The sequence below is a fragment of the Cervus elaphus genome, chromosome 11 (assembly GCF_910594005.1).
Source record: "Cervus elaphus chromosome 11, mCerEla1.1, whole genome shotgun sequence".
Lineage (NCBI taxonomy): Eukaryota > Metazoa > Chordata > Mammalia > Artiodactyla > Cervidae > Cervus > Cervus elaphus.
The window spans coordinates 30,816,400-30,831,422 of record NC_057825.1 but is presented as its reverse complement, the minus strand read 5'-3'; the positions used below and the strand labels follow the sequence as shown (position 1 = coordinate 30,831,422).

The 15,023-nt window shown below is 36.7% G+C and overlaps 1 protein-coding gene across 5 annotated transcripts in view; it reads left to right on the top strand.

Moving 5' to 3' along the window:
- ATAD2B (ATPase family AAA domain containing 2B) overlaps positions 1 to 7,898 on the top strand; it is a 132,535-nt gene extending 124,637 nt beyond the window's left edge. For all 5 annotated transcript variants that reach the window (XM_043917274.1, XM_043917273.1, XM_043917272.1 and 2 more), the window contains 3 exons: positions 911 to 1,038; positions 1,341 to 1,469; positions 4,445 to 7,898. In XM_043917274.1, coding sequence (XP_043773209.1) covers positions 911 to 1,038; positions 1,341 to 1,469; positions 4,445 to 4,486 — 299 coding nt within the window. In that variant the 3' untranslated portion in view covers positions 4,487 to 7,898. The remainder of the gene's footprint in view (positions 1 to 910; positions 1,039 to 1,340; positions 1,470 to 4,444) is intronic.
- Positions 7,899 to 15,023: the final 7,125 nt, after the last annotated feature.

Below are 15,023 nucleotides of genomic sequence, written 5' to 3'. Positions count from 1 at the left end.
AAGTTTGTCCTTGTGGCCCCCTACCCCTGCCCGTCTCTTCTTAAGAGCACTCCTACTCAGAGTGCATAGGGCTTGATGATCTGCCTACCCTTTCTACTCCTCAGAGTGCCTGGTGCTGTCAGATAAGACTTCACTTCAGTTCAGTCGCTCAGTTGTGTCCGACTCTTTGTGACCCCATGAGTTGCAGCACGCCAGGCCTCCCTGTCCATCACCAACTCCCAGAGTTTACTCAAACCCATGTCCATCGAGTTGGTGATGCCATCCAGCCATCTCATCCTCTTAGCTGCTCCAAATTTCTATTTTTTTCAGTGTGGTTGGTCTCAGGAGAATGTTGGGAGGAAAGTAATTAAATTATATTAATTTACTCTAAGGCAGTAGGAAAAGACACTAGACCTTTTGCATTTTTAATGGGCTTATATTTTTAAGAGAAAATATTGTGTAACACAGGCAGTATAACTGAGAAAAATAAGAAATTTCAGGCAATGTTGAGGAAAATGTTTTGCTTTGGGAGGCAGATATGAAGCAGGTTGGCCTTACTTTGTGTTAGCATCTGCTTTTCTATGTTGCTTCCTTTTCTTCTAGTTCTGAAAGCTCCACATTTTAAAATGATTATCATACAGAGAGTGAAGATAGTTTATAAGTTACTGCTTAGAGCTGAAGATTGCTTTTATCTTCCTTTCAGTGGATACATTTGTTAGATGATATTCTGGTATGACTTGGCTTTCATGGTTGTGGTTTAGTCCTCTTTAACTTGGGTTTCTTAGTCTTACCTCAAAAAATCATTTATTACTTGAAGAATAATATCTTTATTCCAAAAAGGATTTGCGGTGGGTAAAGGAATTTATAATAGTTTAAGCCTGATTTTTATTAACTTTTATTTGCTGCAGTGCATTTTTTTTTTCAATTGTAGGTGCTTCTAAAGTAAAGAAATATCGTAAGTTAATTTTAGAACAGGCAAAAACAACAAGCCTGGAACTGGTTCCAGAAGAGCCATCTGAGCCTGTGCCGCCTCTTATAGTTGATCATGAGAGATTGAAGGTAAGCTTAGCTCTTTCCGGGAAATTTTAAATGAATGGAAATAAAGCAAGTTTTAGTAATTTTTTCCTTGAACCTTGGAATATGAGTACTCTAGGGCTTCTAATGAAAACGAGTTGTTTGTGTTTTGAGAGGTTTAGAAATATGAGAATGTTGTTGGTGATAAACTAAGCCCTGGAATCTTCTAAACTAAGGTGTCAGGTTTACACCATAGCATGTGGTATCTGTTGCCTTGCATTTGAGTAGTACTGTTTCAGTCTGAACAATGAAATCAAACTTCATTTTATTCTTTTAATTTTTCTTAGAAATTGCTTGATTTGTTGGTAGATAAAAGCAACAATCTGGCAGTTGATCAACTTGAGAGATTATATTCTCTTCTTAGTCAGTGCATCTACCGTCACCGTAAAGATTATGACAAATCACAACTTATAGAGGTAAGTTTTTAGTTCATCTGGAGAATAAATAAATATGTGTTTTTACTTGGCACAAAATAAAGAGAAAACAAAGTTATTTTATTTTAAATTTTTCACCAAGTAACTGAAGAGTGATTTGAAGATTTAAGATTAAGAAGAATCATTACGAGTTATAAAAATAACCTCTCTGTACCCTTTTGTCTCAGAACAGAAGTAATCTGGGATTCTTTGTTTATCAAAGCACAGAAATTCATGGTTGGCAGATACATAGGATAGTATGTTGCAGTTCTCCCCTTTCTTGCTTCTCAGCGACTTCATGGATTATGCATATCACTTGGGCCTGTTGAATGTGAGCATGGCCTCACAGTCCATGCTACCACTACTCTCTAGGCAGCCACTACTGGTTAAAAGGAGTTGGTATGGGCCATGAGACCTATTGGCCACCTAGTAATGATTGGACGAGAACTTAAAAGTCATCTCATTTAATCAGATCTAGTCCTGTGAAACAGCCACATGAGTGGTTGTCCTTATGCTTGGATACCATAGAAGTGAGCCATTCCCTTTCTAGACAACTCTGGCCCATAAGAAAATTTCTTATAAATATGAGCTTATATCTTTTTTCAAATAATTTACATCATTAAGTCACTCTTCTGCTTTTTGAGGTCATCTGAGCAAATGTAAATGCAAAAAATGAATAAAACAGAAGTCTCTGTTCTCAAGGAACATTTTTAGTATGTTAAAGATTTATGTGTAGAGGATGTGCCTATTTTGCATGTGTAATAAGGAATACAGGCATATCTTGCTGTGCACATACTGTAGTTTTTGCAAGTTGAAGATTTGTGGCATCACTTCCATTTTCCAACAGCATTTGCTCACTTGTGTTTCTGTGTTACATTTTGATAATTGTAGTATTTCAAACATTTTCATTATTATGGTGATCTGTGATTAGTGATCTTTGATGTTATTGCAAAAAGATGATGACTTTCTGAAGGCTCAGACGGTGGTTAGCATTGTTTTCCCCCGCAAATTTTAAAATATTAAAAAAAATTAAGGTGTGTACATTGTGTTTTAGATATAATGCCATTACACAGTGTAGTGTAAACACAAATTTTATTTGCACTGGGAAACTAAAAAATTTATATGACTGCCTTTGTTTTTGTCTGGAAGGCAGTGTCTCCAGGGTATGCCTGTGTTGGGCTTCCCACGTGGCTCAGTGGTAAAGAATCTGCCTGCGGTGCAGGAGATGCAGGTTCAATCCCTGGGTCAGGAAGATCCCTTGGAGAAGGAAATGGCAACCCACTCCAGTATTCTTGTCTGGAAAATCCCATGGATTGTGTAGCCTACCACCAGGCTACACAATCCATGGGGTCAAAAACGAGTCAGATACGACTCAGCAACTAAACAACAACAACAATGCCTGTATTATACTTGAATCAAAGCAAGAGTGCACTTAAAACTTATTTTGTAATCATATTTTTCTGTCACAATTTTATGAATCTGTACCAACCTTATATAATAATGTAGAAGTAATAGGAAAGCAAAAATGAAAAAATAAAAATATCACCCACATACCACCATGTGGAGGAAACTAATCATTGTTAATCTCTTAGAATATCTTCCATCCTTTAAAAATGTCTAGATGTACATAACATGTATATAAGTATGAATGTATATTTAAAAGTTGGGATAGTATTATATATTCTGTTTCATAACTGGACTTTCCTCCTACTCAGTAACATATGATGAAACATTTAGCAGGAGTAATTTTGATTGATCATTTATATAACCTTTTCATTAGATGGTAATCTGTTAGTATACCTTATTAGTTCTGTAGAGATGTAGGATATAATTTCTTTGGAGGTGTTTTGGGTGGCGCAGTGGTAAAGAATCCACCTGCCAGTGCAGAGACACAAGAGATGGGGGTTTGATCCCTGGGTCGGGAAGGTCCCTGGAGTAGGAAGTGGCAACCCACTCCAGTATTCTTGGCTGGGAAATCCCATGGACAGAGGAGCCTGATGGGCTATAGTCCATGGGGTTGCAAAGAGTCAGACATGACTGAGCACACACACATTTATTTTTCATAAAGAGGGAAAAGAAAACCAGATGTCTTAGATGTATTTGGCATTTGCCTATCTGAATGTAATGTGTGGGGTAGAGTTCCTTACTTTTTAAAAATTCTAGAGCTTCTTTGTTCACACGATGATATTTGATTATCATGAATGGACTGAATACTCTTCAGCAGTGAAACATTTTTCAGTCTGGGTCTTGGAACCGTATAATCTTGGGGCCTCATTTAGGAGGGAAGGAAATCTATAGCAGAATCACCAGTGAGTGGCATTCCTGGTGGTGGTGGCATTGACTCTTCCTGGCTTTTTTTTTTTTCCTTCTAAATTTCAACTCTAATTGAAGTGAACAGCATTGGGAACAAGGTGCATTCTACTTTGGGTACAAGTTTTACTATATGGAATACATTCATTTTGCTTTGGGAGTTGAATATAATGAGGACTTCCCTGGTGGCTCAGATGGTAAAGAATCTGCCTGGAATGCTGGAGACCCAGGTTCAATTCTTGGGTGGAAAAGGACCCCTGGAGAAGGAAATGGCAACCTACTCCATAATGAGTAGTGAAGGATGTAGGCTCTGGAGTGAGGCTACCTGTATTCAAATCCTGACTCTGTATCCAAATCTTGACTCTGCTATTTACTACCTAGCAAATTATTTATATATGCAAATTTCTTAATAAAATATCTGGTATAATAAGAACTCATTGTTGCTAGTGTCATCCTCATTGGCCTAAACGTAAAATAGGAGGCATTTGGAAATGTCTAGAGTAGATAGTCTTACACAGTAACTATAGTATTATAATCAGGAATATATGTAAAGCTTAACTTTGTATCTAGATTTCTTTCTTGGGAAAGTTGGTTTGAAGTGAATTTTTCCATAATGCTTTTGTATTTCCTTTAATAGGTAACTTGTACTTTTTTCCTCCCCCTTATAGGAGATGGAAAGAACAGTTCATATGTTTGAGACATTCCTATGAACCTTTCAAGAAGAGTGGTTTATCCCCTCCAATCTGCTCCTGACAGAGCAGTCTTCTGAGCCATTCAATTTCAAATTGCACCAATTAACGTGCAGAGCCTTGGCGTAAAGTGCTCTCTCACTCATTCTCTCTCTGTTGAATTTGGTGCTATTGTCTCAGGTACCTGAAACCAACCAGCCTACAAGAACCAAACAGAACTTCAGAAACATGTTGTATTTTCCACAAATAAAAAATACAACCCCACAGATTGGAGATTTTGGTGCTACAGAAACTGCTCTCACTTCTGCTCCTCTTTTTGTGCACTCTTTTTTGGAGACTTCTCTCTTAGGGAGCAGACCAGCAAATTTGAGGAAACTGGATGGGGCAGTTCTTACTGTGTTGAATTGTTTAAAAAATGGGCAACCTGTTCCTTTCCCTCTCCTTTCTACCCCTTTTATCATATTTGTTTTATTTTTTTCTCTGGGTAATGGACTAAAGCCTGTTTTGAAATTGGTATATTCTGGTGGGAAACTGAAAAAACTGGATGAAATTAGATTAGGCTCTTTAGAACTGCCTTTAATGTGCCTTTTTATTCATTTGAGAAAGGATAAGGCTAAACACAAGGTTGGGCTTGTTTGTAGCAAATGAATTAGAATGTTTTCTTTGGTCACAACCCTGAAAATAAGTTTTGATACTCTGTATCATTAAGAGGCAGCCAGTGATTTGGTATAAAATGCCTATCTTGCTTTTAAAACTCAATCAAGAAAGTTGTTAAGCTACAAAATATACTAAAAATGGTAAGTTTTCCTGTATGGTTCGTTTCTGTTTAAGAAACATGTGATGAAGCAACAACAAAAAATAATACACAATCCATCCAAAAATAAAAAACACACTCTTTTTGGTATTGATGACAATGATGGTCAGAAAATAGAACTGCCTTCTATTTTCTTCTGTCAGTGGTAATTTAATGGATATTTATGTTTGAGTTCCCAGAGAAGAATGATTTTCATGTATAGCAAATTATTACTGTTTTGGTTTAAAGCCAGGACTTGCCAAATGGAAAGAAAAGAGGAATTTTTATCTAGGAGCTCCATAAAATTCTTTTTCAATATGCATAGTTGCAAGTGAGCTCTGGTATGGTCCTTGAATAACAGTATTAATATTTAAATCCCTCATCATAAGCTTACCTTCACAACTAACTATTCATTTTGATCGGAACCCATTTTGGATCTTGTTGAGTGATTTCTGTGACTTGTACTTATCTAAAATTAATTATGGATTACTAGTTTTACAAAAACTTTCTACAAATTCAGAGACACAGTCTAGGCAGTTGCAAAGAGGCAAAAGGAGTGCAGTGACTTTTTTTATCAGATGATTTTTAAACAAAAAAGTAGAAAATTTTGACAAGTTGGCTTGATACCTTCATTCATTATAGCCGTTAGCTGCACAGGTGTGTCTTTCCAATATATGCAACACATGTAGTTTGGGTTTTAATTAGAGCAAATGGTCTTGGACTACTGCAGAGATACTGAGCTACCTCAGCTTTTTGTATTTTAGTTACCAACGGTGTCTACAGAGTTCTGTATTCACTTCGCCACCGTTTACATGCTGAAGCTAAGGTACTTGTCTTCTTGTCTCTGGCTTTGTAGGGTGCTGGATGCCAGTGCAGAAAGCACGCTTTGGCCAAGGCTACTGCAGTAATCTTAAGTGCTTCTTTGCATTTACATGAACATTTTACGCTTTCTAACTCTAGTTTAATTTTAAAATAATGCCACTTGTTTTCTTTATACCTATGAACTTTTCATGATATTCAGTTAGTCATATAATTCAAGATGCTACCCGTGTAGACACACTGTATTTTTAAGGTGGGCAAGTGCGATTAACGATGAACCAATTTTAAAGGGGAGGTCATTTGAAACCTCTAATTTGATTATTGGGAGGATTTTCATGCTTTCTTTAGTATTTATTACCATCATACCAGTTCAAGCTATTTTACTGTCTAATACATTAGCATTTTGTATTTTGATGGAAATTGTTACAGAATTTAAAGATTTGATGAAATAAGATGTAGCAGATTTTTTGTAGCAAGTTTCTGGTAAAAGGGTTTTTTGCAAGTCTCAGGTTCTTGCTGCACTATTTTTCTTTAAATATTTATTCCAGTTACTCTAATTCAGAAGCATTCTGTTCAAGTAACAGCAGCACTTGTGAATGGAAAAAAAAATGCACATGTTCTTAGTAAGTTACTAAATTTGTACAAGTTAAGGTTTTAGCCATCAGTGAGTTTGACAAGGGAAATTTATTTATGTTCAGCATTAAAATGCTTCCAAAAGATCAAGTTTTTTAATTTTAACCTTGATAGAGATAAGAGAAATAGGAGGCAACCTCAGTATGATAGGATCTGCCACTCTGAACAGTTTAGGTCTTAAAGAGAAAGCCAATCTAATGCCAAGGGGAGAAAAATGAGCTGAAATTGAACCAACTCCTCTGGCCCCTTTCCCCCTGCAAAAGAAACATGCTATACCAGTTTTGCTTATTTTACAGATATCTGGTGGTTCTATAATTTAAAGCAGCTTGTGAAATTATCCAAGCACACTTAATTTTGTTTACCTTTCTGTAAGTTCTTAATTTTTGCTGTATAGCATTGGCAAAAATATGTACAAATTGACCTCTGTTCTTATTTCCTATTGTGAGCATTATACGTTAGCTCCTGTGTAAAACCTTGCTCCCAGATCACTAAAATGTGTATCACAGCCCAGCCCAACAATAGTTAATGCTCAGCTGTGGGGACCATAGGAGCTTTTGAAGACAATGGAACCGCACTAGGGTTGAAACTGATGGCTGTGGAGTTAATTGTGTTTTTGAGCTTGAATCTCACCTGTGATTAATTTTTTTGTTTGTTTGTTTTGTTGTCCTTTCAGTACATCCTTTCATGACTTGATTTTTCTCATATGCCAATGTATTTGTAGGTTTACTGGATTTTATTTTTTAGGGAGTGGGGTGGTAATATCTTCCCATTTTTTGATTAAGTTGGTTCAGCTATGGTGCTATTCAGTAGGTATCTTCAGTGTCAGGTCCCGTAGCTGAATGCCATTGTTATTATAATTATTATTTGTAATCACATTGTAAGCTTGAATTTGGACTTGTACCAACATCTTTTGTATTTTGTACATTTGGTTATTTAGACTTTGGGAGTCCTCTTTGGTTTCATTCATGTATGTCTACTTTGTAGAGTAAGTAGACCTCCTCAACTATGGTCTATTTTGGGTTTGTAGTTTAATTTAGAATTGTGTTAAGTTGATGTTTTACATTTGACTTCATTTTACATTAGTTTGAAGTAAATTATTTAATTTTTGAATTCTGGAATTTTGAACATTTACTGTAATTTGTAATATAACTGCTGTGAAATACTTGAATAAAGATGACAAGAAAAACATGTCTTTCTTCAGCTTAATCATCATTACTATTGGCTGCAAACGCAATGCTTTGTTTCTAGCTAAACTCATCTATTTTGCAGCTAGGGCATGTTGATGTTTATTAAGCACCACCAAAATCTTGTTCTATGATTCTTTTAGATTTAGTCACCCTAGGTGTTTTTCAGTTTAAAGTTTTTCTGTTGAACAAGTGTAGTTTTAACTTCACTTGAAGATTGTCTAAAAGTTGTTTAGAATCAAATGGATTACTTCTGCGATTTGTTTTTCTCATTGGAAGACTGTGCTACAATAGATGATCAGGTAGTATGGTTCACTTATTTTATAGTGCTCTTCTCTCTGATCAAGTAGTTATCGGTGTATTTTGAATAATAGATAGAATTTAAATGTGGAAAGAGATTTCACACCAGAATTTATGGGGTTTATTGCTTTAAGCGAATAGAATGTACTTGGCTTTATATTGCCTGTATTTCTGTTGTCTGGTATATCTCCCAAGGTTAGTATACTTATCTTCCTCTACATAAATCTTTAATTCCTCCCCCCTGCCATTTTTAAAGATCATAAAAAGGAACTGTTTGAATTTGTTTTTCTTGGTTTTGCAGATTGTTTAATTTTTACTTTTGGTTGTTGTATGTATCAGAAGACTGATATTGATAAATCTGGGAAACAGACTTTTGAAAGTTTTATCTGAATGTTTAGATAAGGAGTTTATAATTGAATTTGAGTCTCAATCAAGTTTTGAGGGCCCCAGGGATGAAGTTGGGTTTATATATCCAGTTTTAGTTTTCCATTGAACTCAAAACTACAGTAAAGTGAGAGACTAATCTTTAAGTATCTGCTTCATTTAGTCCTCATGCCCAAACACCTGAAAAGTTGTCTCTTGGCTATATTTTAGAATACAAATTCTCTCTCTTTCCCACACAATCATGTCTGTTAGTGCTAGGCACTGGGTCAGAAATATGTGACGTATGATATAGGTGACATTCTCTGCCCTTCAGGAGCTTATAGTCTGCTGGGGGAAGTCATTACAAATACTAGGAGAAATGACTGAGTGGGTTAAGGACTGTAACAGAGGATCACAGTGCTGTTCATAGTTCTAAGAAGGGAATCAATTCTGTTTAGGAATTGGACAATGAGGAAGGTCTTCAGAGAGAGTTGGCATTTTATTAATATTTGCCAATATAAATATTGGCAAATATAAATAATATAAATATGTATTAATAATTGCCAATATAAACATTGGCAAATATAAATAATAAAAATATTTATTAATATTTGCCCTTTGCCTCTCTTTGACTTTTCTAGAGTCTAACCTCACTTTACCAAAACTTTTTCTTAGTTTTTTGTGACCCTTCATATTAATATTGCATCACTTTATTCATGCCCACTCTATACCAATAGATACCCGTTATGGTATTGTTCCTCCTCAGAATTTAGCTGTATTTTGTATTGTGTAGCATAGTAAATTACTAATGTTATGTAAAACTTAGTAATTTATTCATGTGGGAAAGGGGATACAAAAGTATCATAATTTATATTCCCTGTAGGAATTTAAAACAATGCTGGACATATCGTAAATCTTCAGTCAGTTCAGTTCAGTCTCTCAGTCATGTCCGACTCTTTGTGACACCATGAATGGCAGCACGCCAGGCCTCCCTGCCCATCATCAACTCCCGGAGTTTACTCAAGCTCATGCCCATCGAGTCGGTGATGCCATCCAGCCATCTCATCCTCTGGCGTCCCCTTCTCCTGCCTCCAATCCCTCCCAGCATCAGGGTCTTTTCCAATGAGTCATCTCTTCGCATGAGGTGGCCAAAGTATTGGAGTTTCAGCTTCAGCCTCAGTCCTTCCAATGAACACTCAGGACTGATCTCCTTTAGGATGGACTGGTTGGATCTCCTTGCAGTCCAAGGGACTCTCAAGAGTCTTCTCCACACCACAGTTCAAAAGCATCAAATTTTCGGCACTCAGCTTTCCTCACAGTCCAACTCTCACATCCATATCACTGGAATTTTCGGCACTCAGCTTTCCTCACAGTCCAACTCTCACATCCATGACCACTGGAAAAACCATAGCCTTGACTAGATAGACCTTTGTTGGCAAAGTAATGTCTCTGCTTTTTAATATGCTATCTAGGTTGGTCATAACTTTCTTTCCAAAGAGGAAGCATCTTTTAATTTCATGGCTGCAATCACCATCTGCAGTGATTTTGGAGCCCCCAAAAATAAAGTCTGACACTGTTTCCACTGTCTCCCCATTTATTTCCCATGAAGTGATGGGGCCAGATGCCATGATCTTGGTTTTCTGAATGTTGAGCTTTAAGCCAACTTTTTCACTTTCATCAAGAGGCTTTTTAGTTCATCTTTAACTTACTTTTTGGTTTAATTGACATAGAAAGCTGAAACTTACCTAAATCATCCTTTCACAGATTCAACAAATATATAATAAGTGCCTACTGTATGTTGCAGGAGCTAGAAATAAAGCAGCCAACAAAACAGAAAAAGTCCCTGTCCTCATGGAGCTTAAGTTCTTGTAGATATAATGTACCAGATTTCTGGCATTGTTAATTAGTTTGAAGTGTTCTTTTTAAGTGTTCTTCTTTGTTTAAGCATTGAATGAAGCATTTTGTTGTTAAAAATTTGCCAAGAACTCTCCTTTTTCTTTTTCTTATATTTTTCATCTTGTGAATAAAACCTGGTCCATCAAGAATCCAAATCCTGTCATCCTAAATTTTCTCTTCCTTATGATGAATTTCATTATAGTCATGTGGAGTGTTCTGTTGATTTTTTTTTTTTCTCATTCTAAACTTGTCTCATATCCATCACCCCTTCTCCATCACCCCTTCTCCAACTTTATTGCAGCTGACTTAGTTTGGGCACTAATCCTTTTGTTTGGACCAGTGTAAAAGTCATCACTTTGAGGGAATGTAAACATGGGCAAGAACTTGTATCCATGTTCAAGGAGATTGTTACAGCTTACTTATATAGTGTTTACCAGGTGCCGGGGACTGTTGTAAATGCTTTATAAATACAAATAGAAACCATTTTAATCCTATGAGAGCCTTATGAGATAAGTGTTATTATTATCCTAATTTTACAGGCTAGGAAACTGAGACATAAAGTAATTTGCCCAAGGTCACATAGCCAGGATTCAAATACAGGCAGTCTGACTCGAGTGGATACTTTTAATAGCTATGCTTGACTTCTTATGTGAGTAGACAGACACACACATACATCATTTCAGTATTATAAGTCATGTGTTACAAATGAGTTCTGCAAAAGGCACTATAGGTGTACAGAGGAGGAGCATGTAGCCAACCTCAGAGAAGCCTTCCTGAGAAACCCCATGCCTGAGCTGAGGCATCAGGCTAGGAAAGGCCTTCCAGGCAGAAGGAGCAACAGAAGCACAGATGGAGAAGTGAAACAGCATGACAGCTGCAGGGGATAGTGCAAGCAGTTCTGTGTCACCGCAGGTCAAAATTTATTTAACAGATTTATTTGAGTGACTGCCACTTGCCAAGCCCAGTTCTTGGCATTAGAGTTGCAGCTGAGGACAGGACAGTCTCTTCTTCCCTGCTTCTCTTGGAGCTTACAGTTCAGTGGGCAAGGAGCGAACAAGACGTCATCTAGTAGTGGCGGATGTCTGGGTGACAGTAAGGAGGGTAGTAGTAGTAATAGCAGACATCTGCGTGTTAGGCCCCATTTTAAGAATTAACCATTTAATTACTACAGCACTATATGAGGCAAGAACAGTCACTTAAGGGGAAACTGAAATAAGGAGTTGGTTGAGCAACTTGCTCAAGGTTACATGGTTAATGAGTGTTAGCTGGGGTTTCTGCCTTCAGTGACTTCAGAGCTTGGATTCTTACTGATCTATCATTAAGGTGGAAGAGAAATTCATTTTATGTAAGTTTTTCTCCCCTGGTAATAAACATTTATGAAACTATAGAATACTATGGAGAATGATATAATGTGCATATTCCCACCATCCAGAATTAAATGCTAACAGTTAGTCACAATTGATTTTGTTTTTTAATTCTAGATAAGGATGAAGGTCCCTTTCTCTTCCTTCGCCAGTCCCATTCTTTTTCTTTATTCAGCAGAGGGAGATACCCTGATGCCTTCAGTGAACATCTTTCTTCTCTGTGTTTTAACTTGGTTATTTGAGAAGGTAATAGTGTGGGGTGCTGAAGCCAGACTGACTGAGTTTGAATCCTAGTTAAATCCCTTCTTGGCTATGCAACATTCTGCAAGTTATTTCACCTGTCTGCCCATCAGTCTATGTTTTAGATGGGGGATAATGGTAATGCTAAGCCCATGATGGTTACTGTGAGGATTATGTATTTGAGTCAGCCAATGTGAAGCACTTGGGACAGTACCAGGCACATAGGAAGTGTTCAATAATTTTTAATCATTACCAGTCTAATTATACAAGTAGTATATTTTTATGTATCCATAAAAATTATTTGAATTTTTTAATGTATATAAATGAAATTATTTTATATCTTTAAAATTAGTTTTTAAACTTAAATGCAAGTAGGTGGTTTAAAGAATAAAGTATTTAGGTTCTAAAAGGCTTATTATACAAACCAGCAATCCCCTGATTTCCCCATAAAAAGAAATAGTTTCCCTAGAGCCAGTTGCTTTCAACACCTGAAACTGTTTTGGTATGCATCTCTGTATTTCTAAGTAATATTCTTCCATGGCTGCTGTTTTAATTTCCAGTTCTTACCATTATCTTTTTTTTTTTTTTTACCATTATCTTTTGATTTCCCACCGTGGAAGAGTATAGTCACAGCTGTCTCCAACACAAACCTATGCTTCTTATTTTCTTATCCTCCTAGTTGGTTATAATTCTAATTACATCATTATTCAGTATTTGCCTTATTGAGAGTATGTAAAAGCTATTGACAGCTGTACTATATTATTTTTCTTTCATGTACATTTTTTGATTAATAAGTCTTTGTTGTTAATTTGCCTAGTTTTCTATGTATTAAACGCTACTGGTCCCTAAATTCATCACCAGCAGATCAACTCTCTTCTTAGTATCTTCAAACATAGAAGGTATGCTAGCATTTCATCTTCTTGAGAACTTCATCTCCTTTTCCAATTTTGCATTGGCGTCTACCAAGGTCTTGAATAGCTATTTTCTTGGGACCTCCTTTACAACCATCCTTGCCTTTTCTCATCTTATCATTTATAAGCTGTGTTGCTGTTGAGAAGTACAGTGCTATTCTGATCCTTGACCCGTTTTCCTGATACTGTTTTCCTTTCCCAAAGCTTTTAGAGTCATCTTTCCCTAATGTTCTGGAATTTCACAGACATGTCCAGCTGGGTGTCTGTGAGCCTCTTTACTCTGGAAACTCATCCTTCTGAGAACTTTTCCTGAGTTATTTCTTTTTGCTCACCTTTGTTTTCATTGTTTTCCATTTCTAGAAATACGGTTACCCAGATATTGGCCTGCCTAGACTGCTCTTTAATTTTCTTTAAATTTCTGCAATTTCTTTAAATTTCTGTAATTTCTAAAATTTCTTTAAATTTTCTGTATTTTTTCTTTCAAATTTTATTTCTATATTTAATTTTTAAAAACTATTTTGGTTCCCATGATTTTTCAAAAGTATTACTTTGTTCTTGTTTCATGGATGAAATATCAGCTCATCTCTCTGTGGAGATTAATAATTACTTTTTCTTCTACCTGAGCAGACTCTTTCCTCCAAGTTGCTTTTCTTCTTTATTTTAGCTCCTCTTTAATAGCCTTTTTTCAAATGGTTGGTAATTCTCTATCTGCTCATATTTAAGAGTGGGAGACTAAAAAAGCTGCTTTTGAAACATTGGGGAAGTCTCTCCAGATAGGAGTATAACAGAGCCTTCTCTGGGAAATACCATCAGCCCTGCAGGAAAAAGCTAAAGATAATAACATTTGGGGTTCCCTTATGAAACCACTCAGCCAGTGCTCCCAATAGAGTTGTATACATTAGCAACAGTAAATACAGTGTTGGGTAAATGTAGGCTACTATTTGAATGCAGAGTTCCGAAGAATAGCAAGGAGAAATAAGAAAGCCTTCCTCAGTGATCAGTGCAAAGAAATAGAGGAAAACAATAGAATGGGAAAAGACTAGAGATCTCTTCAAGAAAGTTAGAGATACCAAGGGAACATTACATGCAAAGTTGGGCTCAATAAAGGACTGAAATGATATGGACCTAACAGAAACAGAAGATATTAGGAAGAGCTGGCTAGAATACACAGAAGAATTGTACAAAAAAGATCTTCATGAACCAGATAATCACGATGGTGTGATCACTCAACTCAGACTCAGATATCCTGGAATGTGAAGTCAAGTGGGCCTTAGGAAGCATCACTACAAACAAGCTAGTGGAGGTGATGGAATTCCAGTCGAACTATTTCAAATCCTAAAACAGAATGTTATCAAAGTGCTGCACTCAGTATGCCAGCAAATTTGGAAAACTCAGCAGTGGCTGCAGGACTGGAAAAGGTCAGTTTTCATTCCAATTCCAAAGAAAGGCAATGCCAAAGAATGCTCAAACTACCGCACAATTGCACTCATCTCACACGCTAGTAAAGTAATGCTCAAAATTCTCCAAGCCAGGCTTAAACAACACATGAACCGTGAACTTCCAGATGTTCAGGTTGGTTTTAGAAAAGGCAGAGGAACCAGAGATCAAATTGCCAACATCTGCTGGATCATCGAAAAAGCAAGAGAGTTCCAGAAAAACATCTATTTCTGCTTTATTGACTATGCCAAAGCCTTTGACTGTGTGGATCACAACAAACTGTGGAAAATCCTGAAAGAGATGGGCATACCAGACCACCTGACCTGCCTCTTGAGAAACCTATATGCAGGTCAGGAAGCAACAGTTAGAACTGGACATGGAACAACAGATTGGTTCCAAATAGGAAAAGGAGTACGTCAAGGCTGTATATTGTCACCCGGCTTATTTAACTTATATGCAGAGTACATCATGAGAAACACTGGGCTGGAAGAAGCACAAGCTGGAATCAAGATTGCCAGGAGAAATATCAATAACCTCAGATATGCAGATGATACCACCCTTATGGCAGAAAGTGAAGAGGAACTAAAAAGCCTCTTGATGAAAGGGAAAGAGGAGAGT